The 25,178-nt window shown below is 31.5% G+C and overlaps 2 protein-coding genes across 8 annotated transcripts in view; both read right to left on the bottom strand.

Moving 5' to 3' along the window:
- LOC105329135 (adhesion G protein-coupled receptor B1) overlaps positions 1–14,205 on the bottom strand; it is a 35,433-nt gene extending 21,228 nt beyond the window's left edge. For 5 of the 7 annotated variants that reach the window (XM_066071048.1, XM_066071047.1, XM_066071049.1 and 2 more), the window contains exons 1-11: positions 13,927–14,204; positions 12,158–12,364; positions 10,156–10,413; positions 5,961–6,041; positions 5,506–5,646; positions 4,770–4,907; positions 4,193–4,330; positions 3,044–3,181; positions 2,808–2,939; positions 2,311–2,448; positions 1,820–1,957 (exon numbers count right to left, since the gene is read on the bottom strand). In XM_066071048.1, the coding sequence (XP_065927120.1) occupies positions 1,820–1,957; positions 2,311–2,448; positions 2,808–2,939; positions 3,044–3,181; positions 4,193–4,330; positions 4,770–4,907; positions 5,506–5,646; positions 5,961–6,041; positions 10,156–10,413; positions 12,158–12,364; positions 13,927–13,984 (1,567 nt within the window). In that variant the 5' untranslated portion in view covers positions 13,985–14,204. Of the gene's footprint in view, positions 1–1,819; positions 1,958–2,310; positions 2,449–2,807; positions 2,940–3,043; positions 3,182–4,192; positions 4,331–4,769; positions 4,908–5,505; positions 5,647–5,960; positions 6,042–10,155; positions 10,414–12,157; positions 12,365–13,926 lie in introns of those variants that run through there. The other 2 variants (XM_066071052.1, XM_066071053.1) reach the window with 2 other exon arrangements.
- Positions 14,206–19,497: 5,292 nt separating this feature from the next.
- On the bottom strand, positions 19,498–23,859 carry LOC117691704 (uncharacterized). Its single transcript, XM_034478313.2, has 6 exons — positions 23,692–23,859; positions 23,126–23,572; positions 21,860–22,306; positions 21,676–21,756; positions 21,156–21,224; positions 19,498–20,081 (listed from the first exon to the last, which is right to left on the bottom strand). The coding sequence occupies exons 1-6, from the start codon at positions 23,744–23,746 to the stop codon at positions 19,930–19,932; spliced, it is 1,251 nt and encodes a 416-aa protein (XP_034334204.2). The 5' UTR covers positions 23,747–23,859; the 3' UTR covers positions 19,498–19,929.
- Positions 23,860–25,178: the final 1,319 nt, after the last annotated feature.

Here is a 25,178-nt window from a genome sequence, read left to right as displayed (position 1 = left end):
CTATCAAATTACATTTTATAAGCGTTTTAAAGCGCCCTTTCTATACATTGGTTTTTGAGAGAAAATCACTAAAATAAGTTGTTATCTCTTATTAAACGGTCGATATAATAGCTTTTCTGTCAATTTATATCTTTTCATAAAGTCTCCATAATACATAAAAATCGGAAATATTTTATTATTGGAAGCATAAAAATTTTATAAAATTTCTTCAAAATTTAAGATAATTAGAGGAAATGCGGATTAAGCAATATCAATTTTAGTATAAATATCCATTCCAATTTAGTAGGATAAGCTGATAGACATTCTTATATTCTATCATTTCATTGAAGAATAGAATCTTCAAATCTTAAACAAATGTCTACAGAACTACAAAGAGCTATACTTATTTTTATTATCCTTTACGTTGAGGAAAAAGGTAGTGACCTTGACCTGACCTTAATGCAAAAACAAAAAGGTCAACGTTGATTAAACTGATAGAATCATTTGGTAACATGATCCGTTTGAATGTGTCAAAATTTCATGAATTTCTTGTTATAAGAAGTATGTTTGATAACGAGAATACTCCCTCCTTAAGAACTTTTTGAGAACTGCAATACTCAACATGTGATAAGACTATAAAATCATCCTGTTAGAAAAGGGTCTAATGATTATAAACATAAGAATATCCAGGGGAAAATGGATTTTATTTATACAGGATCTACATGTATTATTGTACATTGTCCAGATAGTTTGTATTATGACTCCATTAAGCTGATTTTATCATACCTATTGTTCCTCAGCGCGGGGGTGTTAAGGAAGCATATGGAATCTGAGTTACATGTAATTCCGTGAAATCACAAATCTTAGTTATTATGTACATATTCAAAAATATAAGCAACGAAACGTAGACCAAAAACAAATAAAAATTACTGAAGACAATTTTCGCCAGAAATTAGTTTGTATTACGTAGATTTACACATTGATGACGTCATGACTAAAAGTTGAATGCCGTGTGAATTTGATCGGAAAGCATTGTAAACAAATTCAAAATATAACTAATCTAAGAACTCTAATAAAGTATTGTGGTGTGATTTATTGAGAATTGAACATAAGAATACTGGGGTAGATGTTAGTTTCATCAATCATTCGCTAAAAGGTATGTAAATTTGCTTTTATTTCTCGGCCAGGCTTTCCTCTGTCGTTGTTTACGATATAAAAATCCGATTAGAACAACACTACCCCGTGTATATTGAACTTGAAATTTTATACGTATCGTTAGTTTGATCAATGCTTAAATTAAAAAGTGCTGCTAGAATCCCATGTTGTATGTTGTTTTAATGCAATTTGCCGTTTTCCGTGCAAACTTTATAAATGTTGGGAAGGTTTTACGAGAATCTGATGAATAACTTTTTAATAAGGAAATACATAGGATTCTAGCAGCGGTTTTGATTAAACGGGGATGTTTTGCCTTCGCTTGGTATGTTTATTTTATTTTAGAAACCGCGGGGTAGTGTTGTTCTATCTCATTTTATGTTAAGGAATATACGTAAGCTATTTATAGTTGTCACGTGATAATGCACCAATGTGGCAGTGATGTACTACCCGATTTTATTGCACTGACATCTATTTTAAAGGATAATACTAAGTTTTTGATCTTATTCAAAATAATTATTTAATTTCACGATTTTGAATACAACAGTCAAAATAAGACGGCAAATTGCCCATATGCTTCCTTAACACCCCCGCGAGGTGAGCGATATGACCCATGGGGCTCTTGTTTCATAACTAGAAATGTAGTTCTATACAATTGTACAAGGTCTGAATTAAAATAAGTGCTAACCTTCTATGCAGTGAACACCTTGGTAACCTCTTCCACAACCATTCATACATGTTCCATTGATATAATGGCATTGCTTAGACTCAAAACAGTTTCCACAAGTCACACGGCAATTTGATCCATACATTCCCCAAAGACAAACTGTCAACATTATACAAGAAACTTTACGTGAAATCTATATAAAATGTATGGGTATACATTGCAGCATTAAAACACACATATTTTAAACATTCTGAATTTATATAATGGTAATTTCATTGAACTAGATATTCCTGCTGAAATATATTTGCTGTCTAACAGATGGAAAGATGGAAATAACGCACTTTTTTCTAGATAAGTTTTATAAATCAAACAATACAGATTTTGGCAAAATCCTTAATTTCAAAAATAATAATATCTGATTATTTTTTATAATGGACATTTTATGAAATGTCCAATGTCCTTTTTTATTCCAAGTGTCTCATCTACTAAATCTCTACCTTGGTGCCACATACCTTCTGTGCAATTTTCCCCTTGATATCCGGGTTCGCATCCCTGTTCACAAACTCCAGTAACATGATCGCATACCGAGTTATTAAGACAGTGTCCACAAATGCTGCTGCATTTCTCTCCATAAAATCCAGTAGTGCACACTTGTCAATTCAACAAATATTTTGTGTATTAATCATTATTTACTTATTTGTTTTACCTATGTGGTAAATCGTTATTTGCTTAATTTGATTTGTGTTGTCTTATTTGTTAATGTAAACATCAGCTGATACTTAAAAAAAATTGAAACAAAACCAGGATGAATCTCTGTTGTTCAGATTTAACAATGCCAGACCTTTCGGGAATCATGGGGGTCACTTAATGACAGAGGTTCATCCTGTTAATCCAACAATAATAAACACTTCTGGCTTCATGAAATCAAAACACGTGATCAAGATATTCATGTAGAAAAAATGAGCAGTTCCAAATACATTATTTGATTTTAATAAAAAACACACGATACCTTCCTGGCAGAAACGCCCTGTCCACCCTGGATAACAACCGTTTTCACATTCACCTGATGTTTTGTTACAGTTTTTACAAGTTGAATTGCATCTTTTCTCACAATTCTCTCCGAAAAAGTAATCTTCACATTCTTGAAAAAATAATTTACAAGGAAAAATGAATCAAAACGATGTCTTCATGAAAAGCAGAAATATTGTTTTATACAATGTTTACACTTTTAGAATGAATGCAAACCTTCTGTGCAGTGAACACCTTGGTAACCTCTACTACAACCATTCATACACGTTCCGTTGATATGATGACATTGCTGAGATTCAAAACAGTTTCCACAAATCACACTGCAATTTGATCCATACATTCCACCAGTACAAGCTAAAAAACATTATCTATGAAACTATAAGTACAAGATGTAAACAAATGTATCGTTATACAATGTAAGATGTATAAATATATAGATAAATACATAAATATAATTATCATTTGATAAATTTTGCATAACATAGTATTCAGAATTCAGTTGTCAAATGTATCATATTAATAATTGTTTCGGTGTAAGGTCATTCGATTGTCGCTTGACGTCATCGGAAAAATTCCGGAATATTTTACCGTTATTGGCTATGATGTTATTAGAGTAATATTCTGGCTTTGTCATTATTTATCTATAACTTGCATTAGTTCACTATAAATTATATAAAGTGAAATGACATTAAAATCTAACAATTTAAAGAGTTTAGACGCGATTACTGAATTCAATGAAAAACCGTACAAAGGATATCGTGTACAGACACTATAACTCATAAGTTTTTACCAGGCAAGGTCAATATTAATTCGCAGCTTTTGATAGGATGTATAACGAATGACAAAATTTGATATAATCATTTTCAGTGAGTTTGAACCATTACTTAAAATGTTGTGGACATTTTATTGTGTTGAACTGTAATATTTATATTTGACAATTTGTATCAAAATGCACTGTAAATATGACATCATTAATACCTGCAATTTTAAATGACCCTAAAATCTTTAAATACATGAAGATTGTGATTAATTTCTTTACAAAATTACTATGGAAATCAGTAAATTATTCATGCGACGTTTAATTGGAAAGCAGTCGCTGAGATGATGGTTCTGATAGTATGCCTATGTTAATTTTTTTCTTCTTAATCAAAGATGGAGAAACCAACTTATTTCTAAACAGAGGAAAATTGTGCTCTACCTTTTCTGGCTTAGTTTTTTATTATTATTGGGGGGAGGATGGGGGCAAGATCTTATATCAAATCTATTCATACTTTTCCAATGTAAAATGAAATTTCATAAATCCTACAATAAAATTTGTCATTCCAAGATAATAATTTGCTGAATCTCTACCTTAGTGCCATATACCTTTTGTGCAATTTTCCCCTTGAAATCCGGACTCGCATCCCAGTTCACAAACTCCAGTAATATGATCACATGCCGAATTATTTAGACAGTGACCACAGATACTGCTGCAGTGCTCTCCATAATATCCAGCAGTGCACACTTGTCAATAAACAAAATATGTTATGTGTTAATTAATACTTACCGATTTGTTTTACTATTGTGATTGTGTGTTTTAATGTTAAATGTCAACTTTAATTTTAATAAATTAAACACACCGACAAGAATTCAACAATAGGGATATTATTTAATCGAAGACGACATGTGATCAGAACATCTTATTTTGAGTGTCATGATGAACTTTAAATACATGGATATATTGTATTAAAAAAGACTTTCATAGGTTGAATTGCATTTTCATTTCAATTTTCTCCGAAATTTTCATATTCACATTACTGAAACAAAATAATGTTTAAAAGAAAATATGTATCATAAATGTTTTAATAAAAAGCAGAGCTATTTTATTAAACAAGGAATTGATGTCCATATGACACGCAAAAATATTGAAGTAAACAAGTTGTGAACTGATGTAAGCGCTGACCTTCTGTGCAGTTTAACCCTTGGTAACCTCTCCCACAGCCATTCATGCATGTTCCATTGATATGATGGCATTGTTCGTTCTCCAAGCATTTTCCACAAGGTAGGCTACAATTTTGTCCATACACACCACCTGAACATGCTGTGAAATCATTTAAGGGTGATGTAATAGCTTTTTTGTCAAGTTCATCGAAAAGTTGAAATGGAATTAGCAAATGAAATGACAGTGTAATTTACATGTAATCACAAGGAAGTGTTGATCGGTTTTGGGATGAAAATGAATGAAAGTGCTGTTTTTAAAATTATGTTAAAGAACAAAAACCGTTTTCAAAACTTCTGCCTGCAAAAACTAATTTTGAGGTAATAAACGTAATGAAATTTTGAAATATTTTTTTTCATTTTCTTAAATGAAAGATTTCTGTTCCTAAATCTGTTCCTAATGTATTTTTTATGATAGTATACATAACTTAAATAACAAAACATCAATGGAAAAAATAATTTGTACTAAATACAAACAACGACTTAGGATTATAGCATGTAAAGTAAGAGAAGAAAAAAACTTTTTAAAAGTTTTACTCTCAATACCATCTTAAAGTAGGGTGCTTGTCAAATTGTTCTGCGTAAATCATAAAACAATATTTTAAATCTCAATACCATCTTAAAGTAATGTGCTTGTCAAATTGTTCTGCGTTAATCATAAAACAATATTTTAAACGATATGTTTTGATAGTTTTAATTACCTTCTAAACAGAGAAGTGTTTGGTATCCCGGATCACATCCTCGATCACAAACTCCTGTTTCACGTTGACATGGTTTGCCATTCACACAATGTCCACAAATACTTGTACAATTATGCCCATACCGTCCATCTGTACACTCCTCTATAAGATGCGATAAATTTACTTACATTAAAAGCATACATTTTTGTAATATAGAAAAATCTTTTTCATTAAGGAGTGGATATAATTCAATGATTATTTTTCAAGAGTAAATATCAAATTAGTCATGTAAATTGGAATGTTTCATGTAATCTTATAAAATGAATATACTCAAAACAATTGAAGACTTTTATATCTGTGCTCATGGCGCATGAATTAGCAAAGTGTATTCATAGAACACTGAACGTCGCAGATTTCCAATGCTAACATTAGGGGAAATACACTGAATATGAATATTGATTTATATTAGGTCTTACCACACTGCCCGCTGTTTATATCACATGTTTCACATCCTTGACACGGCATACAATTTTCACCATATTTGCCACTCTCGCATCCTGAAAAAGAACTCGTCATCACTTCTTACAGCTAACGTTTTCCAAAACTAAAAACTTTGAAATGCTTCAAAATGAAGAGGTTTTTTTTTTTTTTTTTTTTTTTGATTTCTCCGCACGTGAAGCATTTTAATGGAAACTTTTCGAAAGTTATATTAGTCTTAAGTAATAGTTCCAAATAGTCTAAATAGACAGCACTGAAAGTGTACAGAATCAGAGCCGTTCAAAAGTGGGGGCATAAATGTTCTTAGGAAGGGTTGCCCTTACTTTAAAACTATTGTTCATTTCTTTATTTATATATTTGACAATCCGTATTTTTAAAAGCTTTCTACAACATAAGTTTTCAATGTTATAAGTGTATCGTCATTCTCATCGACAGCTAACAACAATCGAAATCTTTGGGGGAAAACTCAACCAAATCGAAATTGTCTATTTCTTATACCCAATTCATTATATTGGGTGAAAACTTAGTACTTTGGTTTAGTCTACATAACATAATGTAGTTTGTATGTTTAAAATGAATGAAATGTATGAAAAGTAAAGATTATTTTCAGTTAAAAAGAATAGGAAATCATATACCGGTATATCAGCAAATGTCACAATCGATTGTTAAGGGGATCGTTTCACTAATGTGCCATAATCTTTGCATGAATTAGAAATAAATATAGAAAAAAGTCCCAGTAATTTAAGCTTTATTGTACACTGCTGCAAAGCGTACATTTCTTCAGCCTTGACAGATCTTATAATCTTCTCAGTAGTCAAACATACAATAACTTAATATTAAAAACGGAGATGACTAAATGACACGACGTTGCTATTTAATCTCCTCTTAATACATTATCTCAACAATATTTACATTTACAAATATGCTTCCTCATATGAACTCATAGAATAACTAAACTGTTCATTTAACGGCTGCATTATTGTAAACATGAAGACACGGAACTGTTAATTCTAGACGAGTTGTTTTTCTCGTGATCTAATTTCAAATTAATTCAAGAGTGTCTTTTTGTGCTTGATTTATTATGACGTCGTAATTGATTTGATAAAACTTTTTCCCGCATTTAAGGGCCTTCAAGAAAAAAGTATCTTGATATCTATAAAAAAAATGATTACAAATCATTTTCTGTATGATATATTCTATTTGACATATACATATATCTAATTTGACGTCATTTTAAAGAGGATGTTACAAAACCTGTTTAATCTTGTTTTTTGGAGAGACAGAAGGCATTCTAGATATAATTCATCAGTCAATAATAAAAAAAAAACCTTGAGATTGTTCCTTCATATTGAAACAAATGATAGTTTAAAACTTAAACTGTATTGATATTGTGTTTTCCAAATATATAACCTTTGGCACACCCTATCAAACAAATCCATGGTTATGAAGCTTCATTAACAGAACTTATATATTGGGTTTCAAAATCCTGTAGGCACGTGTCATTTACTAGATCCTGACATGAAACATTAGCATATTTAGAGTATATGAACTTGGTTGGTACGTGATCAAATTTTCTGAGAAGCTGTTTGTAATTTACAGGATTTGATTACGTGATTAACGAAGTTCATATGCATATGCAACTTTTTAAAGAGCTTTTTTTTTATTCATTGGGCTAAATACTGAGTTTTTCATAAAAATCACTCTGTAGGTTTGGTGATATTACCTTGCAATATCCATAAAAATATTTTTGTAAACAGTTTCTACGTACAAAAATTCTAACAAAATGACTGTAAATTCACCCCAGCTGACAATATCGATGTTGACACTTAACGGTCAAACGGTCAAACATCAAAATCGTAATTACGTTAACATCTTTAAAGGGTACCTGCAGCCAAGCCGATGTGAAACATATGTCAAAGAGTTTAATTACCAAAATTTAATGCAAAAAACCGCGTCGAAATCGATGCAAAAATAACGGAGTTACGCCGCTTCAAAGTGGCTATTTTTACCTGCTTTGGGAAATCTAATCAAGAGAAAACAGAATTAGGCGATAACGAGGCTTCAGCGGAAGTGACGTCACGAGGTCAACAGGGAGGAAATTTCTTTACAAAGCTATACAAATTAAATTCGATTTTTCAGCCAAAATGATTAATATAGGTCTGATGTTTTGACGTATCTAGTTATTTTAAGTATTGTAGATTTAGAAATTTGTATCCGTAATTATTTTATTACAGTCAGATTTATTTTTAAAGGATTTTAAAATTTGCTATTCTCGTCGCCCTTTTACCGATGAATACGATATCTTAAAACGCTTGCATGGGCAGATTTATGTTCATTATTCATTCTTTGATTACATAATATCCTTTCACACACGAGTGATCCGAGACAATGACACAGGTAAACAGGTAAACTAACGAAGCCACTGCTCCAGACACACGTGTATATGGGGTATGTATACACATGGTACACGAGTCTGGTGAACAAAGAGAGGTTTTCACACCTCTGGACTGGTAAAATGAATTGTGTATAATTAGCTACTCGATTGTTTAACAATAAAAAAGAAAAATGAATTCGACTGTGTGAATCAAGCATTCGTAAGCTAATACCTCTATATAGTCCGTCAATCAGTGATTAAAGAGTATCAAATAGTAAAACTAATGTTCGAAGTAATTGCCTTTATTGTTACTTATCTAATCACTGAAATAATGACCAAATTTACAACCAGCAATTTAAACCTTTTTTTTTTATGTGATCAAGTAATTATTTCGGAAGTAATTACATTTACGTTGGTCTAAATTTCTTATTTAAAGTAATCAAGTGCAACTTTCTTTCGAGCGCTATGGTCAGCAATTTAATTAACGCTTTAACTCCACATTACTTAAATTGTTATACTGACAGCGAATAATTATGAAATCTGAATAAACTTGAACATTTTGACAAAGGATGTAAATAAATGTAAAATGAAATTCCATTATCGTATTTTTAAAAGAATACGAGACAGACTTAATCATGCAGCTATCTTGGACTTTCGCCTTGATCTGTTTATAATCCCGTGTTTGTTTGTTAAAGAATGCATACTATTTTGATTGTTATTAGTCCTATATCATTATTATTGAATAATCGGGCGAAATCATTTGTAATTTTATGCCTTATACGAGGAATAGACCCCGCGTTACCTTTTACGAAATATGTATTATCAATATTATTAATCAGTTAATAATGTCACCGAAACATCATTCGAAAGAATGACAATATTAACAAAATATGTTTCTTAAAACAAAAGTTTGATTAATTGCCATTTTGCTACATATGCCGTGCATTTATATGCAAAATGTGTTACACATTTGACTAAATTCATGAAGTAAACAATTTTCCGAATTCGGCATTTTTGTTCGATAAAAAACGGGTTTAAACCCAAACAACAGTATATTTAGTCATCAAGGGTTGATAAACAAATAAAACAACAGAAAAAAATGTTCATATATCGATAAAACAATGCAAGAAAACGAACAGTTTTCATACGATATTCCTGTTTCTCATACAGTCGCGTTGACCCCGTGACGTCACAGTTCATCTCGCGCCAAATCGGCTTGATTCAAAACTCGTTCAGGTGTGAAATCGGGTTTTCCCCAAATATCTCGAAAACTACTTATGCGATCGCTGTAAAATTTTCAGGATGATGTTTTTACACATAGATCTCCATTATATCAAAAATTGACCGGCACTGCAGGTACCCTTTAAAATGAATTTCCTATTTTAAACTATTGTGTAATAAAATCGCTATACATTTGCGATATAGATTTAACTCATTCCTAAAGGTTTCTTGCTGTTGTCTCACCAGGTCTTTAACATATGTATCAGGGTTGATCCACTTCTAAGTGTATGATTCTACAATTTTACTTTTGTCTCCGTGAACTTGATTATTTTAAGAATTATTAATTGTTTATCTATTATATGATTTAATAAGATATTCGGCATGCACTAAAGTCAAAAATATTTATCAAAATAAAAGATGTAAACAAGAAGGAATCTGGTCGTCTGATTTAAACATTTCCACTTTTACAATAAAAACGAACGTTAACAATTAATATTCTATATTATTTTAAAATAAAATACTGAAAAAATTAACTCATGTCAAATACTGAAAACTAAAAATAAATAAATCCGAAATACCATAAACCTCTATTTCACATATTTCCAACATGGCTCCTGTATATAACCCATCGTCTGGGGCGTCGTAAGTAGTCTCTACAATGACATATCTTGCTGTATGTTTACACGGTATGTCTAGGATGTTTCGAGGTACGTCTGGGGCGGTTGTTTTGTCAGTATAACATCGTACTCTTTGTATTGTACTTGATTGTGTGGCTGATGAGTTTGAGACATCCAGGTAGAACTGTCTAAATCTTATTGGCTGCATACCGTCATCACCTGATTGAATAATGCATACCGTCATCATCTTTATTAAATAAGGCATACATCCATTACTTTAATCTAATAATTTTATTAGACAATAAACTCTAACAAGAGGCCCATGGGCCCCATCGCTCGCCTAAGCAACAATAGACATGATAAAATCAGTTAAATAGAGTCATATTACAAAATATCTGGACAATGTGGTATAAACATATAGATCCTGCATAAATAAAAATAAATTTTCCTCGCCGACGCCCTGGATATTCTTATGTTTATAATCAGGTCTCATTTCTAACAGGATGATTTTATAGTCATATCACATGTTGACATTGCAGTTCTAGAAACGATCCCAAATAATTGTTTATATACGGGATATAAACCTAGATCAAACTCTGAACCCTTTGCGAGGCCCAAGAATCGTCCAGGGGCCAAAGGCTAAACAATTTTAAAGAATCAGCGATATGTCGATTGATTGCATAGACGTAAAACCATATATAATAACATTTAGGTTTTTTGGAACAATGGAAAGGTTTTGCTTTGTACAATTGGATCCCTAATGTGGCCCCAACCTATTCCTCAAGATTTTGTTTTCAACAAATTTGAATCTACACCATCTGAAGTTGCATTCACTATAGTTACATATTTTCTAAGTAAATGGTTTTAGTAGAAGATTTTTTCTGACTTTTATCCATATAAAATACACATATTTATCCAATTAAAAATTTGCCCACCTCCCCCCAGTTGTGACCCCATCCTGCTCCTGGGGATCATGATTTGAACACACTTGAATTTACTTTACTTTAGAATGAACCTACACAAGTTGTATCTTTTGTGGCCGATTGGTTTCTGAGAATATGATTTTTAAACATTTACTCTATATATCACTTTGTATAATTTCAACCCTAAATGGTGGCCCCCACCCTACCCTAAGGAGTCATGATTTTCACAACTGTGAATCTTCACTACCTAAGGATGCTTCCTTGTACGTTTCATCTTTTCTGGTTGATTGGTTTCTGAGAAGAAAGATTTTGATAAAATTTACTCTATATATTCCTATTGTGGCCTATAACTACCTTCAGGAGTCATGATTTTCACAACTTTAAATCTACACTACCTGAGAATGTAACCACGTACGTTTCAGCTTTCCTTCCTGATTGGTTTCTTATAAGAAGATTTTTAAAAATTTACTCTATATATTCCTATGTAAAAATTCGACCCCCCATTGTGGTCCCACCCTACCTCGGGGGTCATGACTTTTTACAAATTTGAATTTACACTACATGAGGTTGCTTCCACACAAGTTTCAGATTTCCTGGCCAAATGATTCTTGATAAAGAGATTTTTGAAAATTTCACGAAAATATTCAATAATTTCTAATTATTTCCTCTTGCAAAAGGACATGGTCATTAATTTTCACAACTTTAAATCCCCTTTGCCTAAGGGTGCTTTGTGTCAAGTTTGGTAGAAATTGGCTCAGTGGTTCTTGAGAAGATGTTGAAAATGTGAAACGTTTACAGATAGACGGCAAGACAGACGGACGACAGAGAAAATGTGATCAGAAAAGCTCACTTAAACTTTCAGCTCAGGTGAGCTAACCAGTTTAACAATGAGCACAAAAATACCGAAAAAAGTAACTACTTAAAGGGAAAAATATATAATTGAATTACGTAAAATTGTGTTCCTTCATTATTAAAAACTGTGTCTACGTTTGTTTACAGTGTTATAGCTAAGTTTATTATTCATTGAATATACAACTCACCCTCTTTTCTATAATATATTTTCACGTTTGCTATGCTATACAATTTTCCAAAATCCACTTGAAACCAGGCAATGTCTTTGTTGATGTCAGTATGCGAACAGTAGGATGCCGTCGTGTCAAAATTACCGTCATTTGCTAACGTTGCAAAGAGATTGATGTATGTTGAACTCAGTGAAAGAGTTGTCGAATTTCCTCTACATATGTTATCTGTGAGTAAATCATAAATCGTTAGTCTTCTATATAACCTAGACATAATACAATATATTAAAGAGGCTTAATTGTCAATAAATTAACCATCAGATCTGCATGAGAGTTGAAGTATGATATTTTGGACCTCACACTCTCATTTAGTAATGGAAAGTTCCAAAATAGTTTTGTATTAGAACTTAAGCACCCAATATCTTTATACTGAATTTTGTCTAAAAGAGGTTAATATAGATTTAAAATGACCATCCAGTCCTCGTAGAAATTGTAATATTTAACATGGACAAAGGTTAATGGAAAAGTTCGCGGACAATTTCGATTGTGAGCGGACTATTTACATGATACCAGAGAAACTTTTCAGATTTAAACTTGACGTATTTTCTCAGAAATATATACAGATTTGTATGTTTTAAATGCACATTAAAATATGACGTCGTGGAAATATGAAATGGTGCTCCATAGATTTATTTCATACAAAGTAATAATTGTTGTATTTTTTTAAATTCAAATTCATCAGATTCTTTGTATACTTATTTTTAATTGACAGTCATTTAGTAAAACATACGCCATCCTGCAAAGTACACAGTAAGTTTGCCGTAAATCACTTTGTCCGCGAACTTTTCCAACAACCCTCCTACATGTATTTAAATCTGAAATTTGCAGTGCTTTGTATTTGTACAGAGAGTACTAAATTAAATGTAATGTATTTTACGATAAACAAACTTGCGTAAGGTATTAGGTTAAAACAATCATATTTACTAAGAGATTTGTAGAAACCGATTCTCAAAAATTAATTCTGCAACCTAAGCAATGCAAATTCATCGGGTTTTAAATGGCACCGGACAATTTAATGATCGTTCGTACGGTAAACTACAGAATGGATTCAAATTGATACATACGAATAACTACGGCTTTATACAGAGTTAAAACGAACTTATACGTTCTAAAACGGTTTATTAAGTTCTACTAAGAATGTATTACGGTGGTTTCATCCATAATGGAAATTTATTATATATGGCAATTTCTTCATACTACGTAATGCGTCCTAAAAATAAGTTGTATATAGACTAATAAACCTCCAGCTAACAAATGTCTTATTACACGAACCTATGATCAAAGCATCAAACGAAATCAAATGGCTTATATCATTGATCATATTTTTTACGGAACATTTAATGTTTATGACTGATAATAATTTAGTTAAGAAATAATCGAACATAGATATAAACATAAAGGATTTATTTTTAACGTATCTGGAATGTTCATGTGTTAGTTAAATTAACTATACACACATGTACGACCCACTTATTAAATAAAACCTTATAAAAAATTAGATGTGGCAATAACAAAGTGTTTTAAATCAAAACCAACTTGTGTAGTTCCAAAATAAAATCTTTGTTTATACTTAGTAAAAAAAGAGATATAATAAGTTGAATTTCTAATACAATGACAACGCCTTTTCGACTTATTTTCTCATTTGTATTCTAAATCATTTTGACAACTGCTTTTCTTCTTTTAGTAGAACAAAATGTTTTTTGGAATAAATGCATTATCGTTATACGTACCAAAGCAATTAATATTATCCCAGAGAAATCCAAACAAGATAACAATTATTAACTTCATAATGTCCTGAAGAATAGTGACGTGGCTGTAAACAAAGTATACACTGCCAACTATTGACGAAAGATTTAATATAAGAAATAATTATCACTTGGTGCAACTACTCAGTAACTTTAACAGGAATAATGTCCAATCCATTGATTTGTAAATTTTGAATTCAATTGGTGTAATTGCAATTTAAATCTGGACAGCTAAACAGCTAAACAAACAGGGAAGCCTACAAACAAAATGTTATCTTCCGTAAGAAGATATATATGCGCAGATTTTTAATACAAACTTTTATGTATTTAAGGCTGAGTCATCTTACGCGTCGTAAGTATGTTAATGTAATATTTATCCATTTATGCATACTAGTATGTCATAAGCATATAGAACTAAAATGTTTTAACCATTCGATAGAAAAGTGATAAGTATGGAATGTAAATCTTAAACTGTATCGTATCATTGACTGTAGATGGGCTCTATAATGCAAACCTTTAAAATCGTGTTTTATAAAAGAATTGCTTACATATATAGGTATATTTCGGTCGTAAATTGGGTTTGGACGTATAATCTGAAGTTAATTCGATGATACCATAATATGCAAACATAACGCAGGTAAGAATGATAAGGCAACTCTTAGTGTTTGGTCGAGTAAAATGTCATCCCATCACTATGACGTCACAATAAGCAGCATGATAACATATATTACTTAAAATATATGTCTTCTATAACTATACCCCTTTGCCAAATCTTAAAAACTATAGGCGTAATTAGTCATTTGAAATTCTACTAATTGAATTTATATTTAATTTTATTGTATTACGTATGATTTTAATTGAAGACGTCACTGGCATGTTTAAGATAAGATCTATGTCGAAAGACAAATCACGGGAATGCAGTGAAAACAACATCGAAATAAGACCTATTTGATACGGATAACCAATATGTAGAGGGCTTTCAGCTGGGAAATAGTCAGGACAAAACAGGCATAGCGATTTTGTTTCATCAGCAATTGTTATAAGGTAAGCATATATGCATTTATTTTGGCTCGATCGGCCTTTCCTCTGTCAGTTTGTGCAAAAAAGGCAATTGTACAACACATCCCCAAATATTATGAAAAATAAATTGGCAAATATCAAAAGCACATGACTTAAACTACCTAAAAAGTAATGCTAAAATTCTTTGCTTTGTTGTTGTAAATGAAAATTACGTTGTATTTTCAACGAAGAAAGTACCGAGAGTTTGCGGTATAGAATTACAATATTTATTTTATGCAATAGAATACAGGATTCTACCAGTAATATCATTGCACATGAATAAGTTACCTTTCAAATTAGTGTTTCAAACCTACAAATGAACTTTAGGATAGTGTTACACTTTTTTTATTTTTTGTAAAGGCAGAAGCAGGATGTATTTATAATTCTTAAATGATATCATGGCACGATAGCTCAATGAGTGAATCGATTACCACGTATAAAAACGATTCATAATTGGACACAGTAACTTATTAATACCCGGAATCGTTTTTATCTAAAATAATAAAAAGATCGTCTGAATAATGCCCCATGCATTTAACTGAAAGGTGCATAAATGTCATAACTATACCATTAAGTCCCTTTTCAGTAATCGATAAGTAGACTTTATCAATTGACTTAAATCTTACAGGACTACTGAACCATCACCGGTGCCTATCTCAGTAGAATAGAAAACTTTCTGGATTGTAACCTTAAAATAGACACTATGAATTGACATATGTTTTACAGGACTACTGTAACAGCATTGTTGCATATCTGATTAGAAAAAAAAATACAACTAAGAAAAACTGGCTAAATTGTGGAAACAATTTAAATTTAATCGATATCAAACTAGGTAAGTTTTGACTACCATCATATATTTACATCTACCAAGAATTATTTCCTCCATTTCTTACGGAAAGTTGAAGCTAATTCATAGCTCTATAGAAACAGCAAGACTAAAATCTACACGCCCCGTTTATCGATTAGTCGAAATATACAGAGTCTGAAACTGAAAAGAAACTGACAGGACTAAAATTGATGATATCAGAAACAAAGTCTCACAGAAGACAATTTGGCTGTATCTTTTAACTAACGCACTTATGTATATCAACAGTTATTTAGTGAATTGTACCTACTTTTCATAATCAATTAACGAACAAGTTCAAAGAAAAATGTTAGAAATTAAATGATTTCTTTAATAATTCATGTGTGTTATGTAAAAAATTACATTACCCGCTTCCATGGGTTATGTATTTTTACTGCAATACCGCTATCTTCATATCCAGAATGAATCACCTTAGAAAGTATTTCATTGTTTAAATGATAACAGATCCCCAAAATACATGCATTCCGTCATTTATGTACGATGATTTTATGGGGTTTTTTACCATTTGATCATGAATGATAAAATATTGCAATTATGAAATGGGAATAATAGCTAGTTATTAAGTAAACAAACGGCATACTAAAGTAAACTTAAAATTTGTGTTATTTTTGTCTGCTAGTAAAACATATTCAAAACAATCTCAGGTTTATTGACTTTGTTGGACACTAGCATTTTGCATTGCTGTTTGTTATGTTTTCTTATAGAACATATATTTTCGAATGACACAAAACAGTATTGTCTAGGTAAATGAGAAGTGTAAGCGCAGAGATAGCTATTAATTATAGATATTAATTTAAAAACCCTCACAATTGATAAAAACGGGCTTAATTACCTGCTTAATGTTACTGTGCTTCGGGGACGTAACTAAACAGTAAATCATTTTATAGTACACCAATTATCAACAAAAGGGTACCCTTTTGTGAAAGGTCTAGATTTGATATTAATAAATATTTTTAAAAAATAGTTAAAAGTTTATTTAACGAAACATATTTTAAGTGCAATTCATTTGTATAATTTGCAAATATATACTGTAAATATCAATATTTATGTTAAGAAACGCCGCCTTGTTAAACATTAATTCATTTATTTGTATGGTTTACACGTACAAACTGAAAGCACACGATTTTCTAGACAATAAATATCGTGTTAAGCCATAAAAGACTACATTTGAAATGTTGCTCTCTTTATTTCGTTAAGTAGAGTATATTAAACGTCTTGTACGCACCTGTGCTTCTTTATGGTGGCATAGACCTGTCACCACTTGTCAGATCTTGATGTCGACTTGTCAGATAATTATATTGACTTGTCAGATCTTTATGTCGACTTGTCACTTATTCACATGTTGAAAAAATTCAACATTGAAACGTTTCCACGCCAAATTTGTGCCATCAAGTTGACATAATATTTTCGGACAAGTTGACATAATCATCTGACAAGTCGACATCATTATTTGACAAGTCGACATCATTATTTGACAAGTCAACATAATTATCTGACAAGTCAACTTCATTATTTGACAAGTCGACTTATAATATTAATGTATGGTGGCATAGATCTGCAGCCACTTGTCAAATAATTATGTTAACTTCTCATATGATAATGTCGACTTGTCAGATATTTATGACAACTTGTCAGATTTTTATAATGACTTTTTAGAGAAAAAAAAACATAGTGACTAGAAACTCAATATTTTGTTGTCAAAGCGTGTTAGTGCAACTTATGGTGGCATAGATCTGCCACCACTTGTCAGATAATTATATTAACTTCTCATATGATAATGTCGACTTGTCAAATATTTATGTCAACTTGTCAGATCTTTATGTTGACTTGTCAGAAAATAACCATAGTGACTAGAAACTCAATATTTTGTTATCAAAGCGTGTTAGTGCCACAAACTGCCATTTACTTGTCATCAAAATATCATATAAGTCGACATAAATATCTGACAAGTTTACATGATCATCTGACAAGTCGACATACAGATCTGACAAGTTAACATAATCATCTGACAGAAAAAAATAATATGGCCACTAGTTTAAAGAAAATTATCATTCATAGTGTAAGTCGACTTGTCCGATAGTGATGTTGTCTGGTCAGATGTTTTGTCGTCCTGTCAAATAATTATGTCTACTTGTCAGATAATTATGTCGACTTGTCAAATAATTATATCGACTTAAAAGATGATTATGTCGACTTGTCAGATCCTTATGTCGACTTGTCAGAAAATATTATTTCAAATGGATGACACAAATTGGACGTGGAAAGGTTAAAGTGTTGAATTTTTAAACACGTTAATAAGTGACAAGTCGACTTAAAGAACTAACAAGTGAACATAATTATCTGACAAGTCGACATCAAGATCTGACAAGTCGACATAATTATCTGACAAGTGGTGGCAGATCTATGCCACCATAGCAACTTACTGTCATTTGCTTGTTATCATAATATCATATAAGTCGACATAAATATCTGAAAAATTTACATAACCATCTGACAAGTCGACATAAAGATCTGACAAGTTAACATAATTATCTGTCAAGTCGACATCAAGATCTGACAATTTAACATGATTATCTGACAGAAAACATAATATGGCCCCTAGTTTAAAGAAAATTTTCATTCATATTGTAAGTCGACTTGTCAGATAATCATGTTGACTTGTCAGATGTAATGTCGTCTTGTCAAATAATTATGTCGACTTGTCAAATAATAAATAATTATATCGACTTAAAAGATGATTATGTCGACTTGTCAGATCCTTACGTCGTCTTGTCAGAAAATATTTCAAATGGATGGCACAAATTGGGCGTGGAAAGGTTAAAGTGTTGAATTCTTAAACACGTGTATAAGTGACAAGTCGACTTAAAGAACTGACAAGTTAACATAATTATCTGACAAGTCGACATCAAGATCTGACAAGTCGACATAATTATCTGACAAGTGGTGACAGATCTATGCCACCATATGAGTGATAATTTTCTTCATTTTGTTTTTTCTGTCAAATAATTATGTTAACTTGTAAGATCATTATGTCGACTTGTCAGATAATTATGTCGACTTGTCAGATGATTATGTCGACTTGTTAGACATTATGATGACAAGTTAATGACAATTAGTGGCACTAACACGCTTTGACAACACAATATTGAGTTTCTAGTCAATATGATAATTTTCTGACAACTCAACATAAAGATCTGACAAGTTGACATAAATATCTGACAAGTCGATATAATTATTTGACAAGTCAGCATAATTATCTGACAAGTGGTGGCAGATACATGCCACCATACTTCTTACATATCTTGACGGAACATAGTGTTAAAACTTGTGTTAATCATCCCTTTTGAAAAAACGAGCACCATTCCTCAAAAGCTGATGAGACTGTATAATAGTGTTTAATAGATACTCCATATTCTACATAACAAGCAAACAAAGACATCAGACTGAATGAATAAAAATTCGAAAACTTCTTTTCAGTTCAATAAATTACAGACTAAGTTATTTTCGATCTTCTTTTTTTCTAACACACAAAGAATGCATAATATTTTGAATAGATCACATGATTTTATGCTACTTAATCTCTCACCTTATCATATAATTTTCATACCTCCCTCAATATATAAAAACATTAATTAGGTATGAGATTGTTTTATTTTTTCAAAATTAATCATAATTGCCTTATACACAAAAAATTCAATATCTTTGATTTCTATCATGAGAAAGCTGAATTTGTTTTTATGGTTCATGTTTTTTTCTATTTTGTATTATCACCTGATATGATGCAGTAGCACAATAATTGTGGAACCTTGCAAATAACAGTTAGACGTTTACAGAGTGCAAAAGTGTAATTTTTCCAACAAAAAATAAATACCGAACTATGCTTGCCCTGTTGTTTGCTTATACAGGTGTTGTAATGAAATTGAGAACCTATATACTGATTTTGAAAGTTGCATTTCTGTAATTGCGGACAGTCGAAACTATGATTATGAAATTAATGGGTATATATGAATTGTAACGCTTTTATTATGGGTTTTTTTAGTCATGATTTTCAATTTACGTTATTGTTAGCGAAGAGCCATATATGTATGAGCACTGGTGTCTGTTATTGAATCGTACAGGTGGTCGTTCACTATCCCCAATCTGTGCTGCCTGTCTGGTTCAATGGTTGCCTTGGTACAACCTTCAGGTTGAGAACTTGCTGAACTTGGTGATTTTGCTGAATTTCAAGATACAAAAAAAAAACAGAAAAATGTTTACTATACATTATCAAAAAATACTTAACATAAATATATCAATATCTAGAGAATAGAAGCATTTAATGCATTATAGCAGTTTCGGAAAAAAGTATAAAACCTACATGTATATATTTTTCGAATGTTAGGAAAAATGACTATTTAAGCCAAAAATTAAAATGCTGCAATCTACATACGGTTAAAAGCATAAGCGCTTTTTATATTACATTGCAAACACAAATCGAGAAAAGAGTAAAAGAATGGTTTGTAACAATTAATAAACTTGTGTAGTAGAAATAAGATTATTTTACGAAAAACAAAAATGTTTGCGTACGTGTTGAATTTGGCAAATTTTATAACCCGTAAGTCTGAACGCTTTAATGTAAAGGTCATTAACGTTGTTTGGTGTTTTTTTTTTTTTTTTAGTTTTTCCAAAACCATTTTAGACGTTGATTTACTACACTCGAGACAATAATAGACATGTCATTTAAGACAATACCCGCTATATAACAATGGTAACAGCTCAATTGTTTCTGGTATATGGATTCATTTCTACCCCTATAAGCAGTAAGAGAGAAGTAAAAAAAAATTTAAATCTAAATAAACATTGAATTTTAATTGTGTATACCGTGAAGATTTGTCCATTATAAATCAAAAATATTATTTATTAAAACAACGGCGTTCTTAATGTAGAATACTTAATCTAAGTTTTTGTTTAAAAACATTGCTTTATATGTTCTATTACATACATCATGTGACTACGTTCTTGCGTCAGATATAGTCCTTACATCTGACACAATCGGATATGAATCATGTATAGACAAAATACATTATATATTTTTCGTGTTTTCTTATTTTACCTTGTATATATATATATATATATATATATATATATATATATATATATATATATATATATATATATGGTCGATTCTAGTCATCGCTTTCCGTTCGTAAGCAGGAATACGTAGCTTAGAGTATGAAATACATCATTGCTTTAAAATGTTAATTACTGGAAGAACAACAATTCGGTAAGAATATTGATTTATTCTACCTACCAGTTTTCTTGCACTTCTTCAAGCTCATGAATACGCCAATAATTATTCCAAAAATGACCACCGCTCCAACTATCGAGTTAAATGTAATGAAAGATGCAAAACTTTATTATTTGAAACACTTCATGCAGTTTTCTTTAACTAATTTGAATAATGTGCATCATTTTATATCTTGTGAAAAATATTTCTCAGCCTTACTGTAAAATTTAATATCTTTCAAGCCTTTGAATTTATTAACAACAAATCAACAACATGTATACATTTCGTATATGCTTGTGGTAGGAATGTAATCATCATATTGATTATTTTTAGGGGGGGGGGGTGTCAAATTCTATTTCTTTTTCTGCAAGGTACGCTTGTTTTGTCATCTATCACAGAAAAAGTAATTTTAAATATCAACTCAGTATTGAACAACAATTTTGTTAGTAAGGATTCCTGAACGTAATTAATGTAAAAAGCCGCATCTAGCGATAACAATAGCAAAACTTAAGGAAGTAATACACGAAATACGAATATTATTTACCTAATGTAACGACCACTACAACGGATAGATCAATGGACATAGGCTCTTTTGTTGTTTTACTTGTCACACTGGCAGATTTATCTATGTGAAGGAAATTCAAGACAATGGATATCATTTGAAACTAAGAATACTTAAATTACATTGTTCTATAAACGTCGTTTATCGTTAAAAAAAATTAAAATACCTTCAAAAATCCATCTTCCAGAAGACCCAAATCCAGTAGATATCCCTACGTCAAGGTCATCAAGATTATAATTCAAAGGAAGGCTGAGGAATATGTTGGATTTCCTGGCCGTGCTGTTTCCTTTCTTTACACGGATGTTTCCGTCTCCCCAGTACACCGTAAAAGGGCGATATTCTCTACAATCTAAAACCGCCCCTAGAGTTGTGACAGAGCAATCGCCTCTTGACCTGAGCCGTATGCAAGACTGTGTGTTATTCCATCCACTTATGACGATTTCGATTGGTTTTTCTTTCGATGGGGAACTTAAAGCTATATGGGCGTCGCTACATGCTTGCACCATGAAAGTGATGAAAGTTGAACCACTGGTTGAAATTCCATAATCCCTTAAGTACATGTATCCATATGAAGTTGATGTAGAAAAACATGTTGTTTGCAAACAGTTGATATCTACAAATGGCAATTGTTCATATCGTACATACGCAGTAAGTTAATATGTTTGTTTATTGTAAAGAGTAAGTGAAACCAGAACTGTTCATCTTTGAAATACGTAACTTGTTGGTATAAGGTTAGTTAGATCTTTAAGGGTGTTTGCAGCTCATTTACTCTATAACATGTTGTGTAAGTACTTATTCGTATTTGTTATTATTTCATTCCTCTTTCGCCTCACTAGGTTAAATCTATACATTTTCAAATGTATTATTGTGATCATACTGCGAATCAAACTTTTAAGGTATTGTTCAATACATTTCATCAATGTCGTTAACGTGGTAGTATCGGGGTGCAAGCACGGTTTTTGTAAGTAATCGAAATAAAAAAAAACCCGTAAAAATGTCATTAATTTTTTTCATATTTAATTTTAAAAATTCTGAATATTCTTTGGACGCTGTCGTGAAATATAATAAACGGAGTGTCTTGAAATCTATTATAAAGCCTTTCAGGGAAAAAATCACCTGTTAATTCTTAAAGAATTATATTCAATACCTTCAATTAATGCATTAATCATTCCTAAAGTGAGCGTTTTCTATCGTGAAATTTAATTATCAGTTATTTCATAGATATTCATGGTCATTTATTTGCATGGACTTACGAACAATGATACGCAAATCCGTGTCAAATGTTACAATCAATATAGACTAAGTATGTAATTATAAATTGTATTTCAGTAATCATTATATTTCGATTAATCATTAAAATCCACGGAAATTGGAATCCATTGCTCACCTGAGCCGTTAATGTGAATCGAAATCGAACTTGCGAACGACTTACCTTCAAGCATCCATTTTCCAGAAAACCCATAGCCGGTGGATATTCCTACTTTTATATCAGAAATGTTAAAGTTTAAAGGAAGGTTAAGAAATATGTTTGACTTCTCTGCCGTTCTGTTTCCTTGTTTAACAAAAATTTGGCTTCCTGTCCAATACAAAGTAAATTGGCGATTTTCTGCGCAATCCAACATCGCTCCCATGGTTGTAACAGAGCAATTGTCTTGTGGGGTGAGCCGTATACAAGATCGTGTATTTCTCCATCCACCTATGACAATTTCGATTGGTTGTTTTTTCTTCTGGTATTTTAGGGCTATATGGGCGTCGCTACAAGCTTGTACCTGAAAAGTGATGTAAGTTGAACCACTGGTTGAAATTCCATATTCGTCCAAATACATTAATCCATAGTCCGTTGTCGTAGAAATACGTGTTGTACGGTTGCAATAGATACCTGCAAATAAAAATAACACATGTTTACCTATTTAAAAACGACTTAAATGAGAGATGGTCGATTTAATTCGAAAACTATGAACTGACATAAACAAAATAACTTTCTAAATTAAGCATTACCTGACAGATACATAATTACAAATATCACAATATGATAGTTGAATGTAAGTTCCATTTTGACACTACGTTGCGTGTCTTAACAGGGATTTACTCTGGTCATTGACTTTATAATAAAGATAGTACATATACATTGTACTTATCGTTATATAATCACTGTTTCCTTCCTCTTGGTCGTAAAGTCACCACAAACACTAGAGAATTCGACGGTTGAGCTGTTGTGAGATCCGTTATGTGTCTATTTATTTCTGGGCCACAAAGTGCATAAATATTAGAAAGTATATTATTTATTTGTCAATTACAAAACGCATATAGGAGCGATATTGTACATGGCTCCTTTTTATACAGATTGAGTGAAATCTTATTGGAACCAAAAGTCCATTTAAATTAAGATTTCATTTGTAACGCATTTATATCCAAGAGGATGGAACCCTTTTTTGAGTCTTCTTACAAGCCGATGAATTTGAATAAAATGTTTACTTCCATACAGTCCCTGAAACGTGCTTCTACACCAGTTGCACGGTTCGGTTCGGTGCGCTTTTAGAACGGTATGGTTCGTTTTGTGAACGGTACAGTTCATTTTGTGAACGGTACGGTTCGCCTTTTGAAAACTAATTCTTGTAAAACTATTTATAACTTTATACCGCACTTAATCTAATTTCGTAAGTACCAACTTCACATAATTTCACCCAAATTGATATTTAACGAAATTCAAAAGTGTTTCAATAAAGATAAACAATAATATCAGCTTTTTATTTAGTTAATTGTTAATTTAACAATATTACAATTGATATAGTACTGATCAGCAGAATGGGACCCATATTATCTGAGCAACAATATTGATTAGCAGACTAGTAGATTAATTGTTATCGAACAATTAGAGGTTTTTCCACCTTAATATCCTAATAAGTTGCTAGATTGCTAAAAAAAAATATACAAAAAATTCTCATACCTATATTATATATTGTACCAAAAAATGGGTAAACAACAAACCCATCAGTGATTTTAAAAGATTTTTTTCAAGTCATTTAAGAATTCTGTGTTGTTTATTGTAAACATCTCTGAATTTTTTGGCATTTACTCTGTACAAAACCGAACCATGTGAATATTCTTTACACAAGCATATAAACAGAAAACCTAACAATTACCTTGAAAAAGATCAAAACCCTCCGCCATGTCATGTGCAATGATTTCAACAAACTGAAATCTACATACTGTTAAATTAGTTATTTAGGCTGATAGTAAAGTACTTGTTTTTAGAGTCAAACAATGCGTGTGGGTATTAAAGACGCATGTGTGTGATTAACCACACGCAGGTCTTGATTGTTTACCAACGTACGGGGATATTTTAGTCTTTTTTAAGCTTATCCCCTTACTTGTCTAAATTTCCCCCACGCGTAAAGTACCATTAATACCGTAAACGGCATGAAAGGATGGTTCAGTACAAGGAACAGTACTTTATCATATCCCCTTAAAAGATGCTGTGACCT

The sequence above is a fragment of the Magallana gigas genome, chromosome 9, assembly GCF_963853765.1.
Source record: "Magallana gigas chromosome 9, xbMagGiga1.1, whole genome shotgun sequence".
Classification (NCBI taxonomy): Eukaryota; Metazoa; Mollusca; class Bivalvia; order Ostreida; family Ostreidae; genus Magallana; species Magallana gigas.
The sequence above is the reverse complement of the archived record's forward strand: the minus strand, read 5'-3'. Positions and strand labels throughout refer to the sequence as shown.

Coding starts and splice junctions, on each gene's coding strand:
- LOC117691704 (XM_034478313.2), bottom strand. CDS start 23,746: ATGGAACTTACATTCAACTATCATATTGTGATATTTGTAATTATGTAT. Junction 22,307..23,125: donor TGGAAAATGGATGCTTGAAG/GTAAGTCGTTCG, acceptor TGCCATTTGTAG/ATATCAACTGTTTGCAAACA. Junction 21,757..21,859: donor TGGAAGATGGATTTTTGAAG/GTATTTTAATTT, acceptor TCCTTCACATAG/ATAAATCTGCCAGTGTGACA.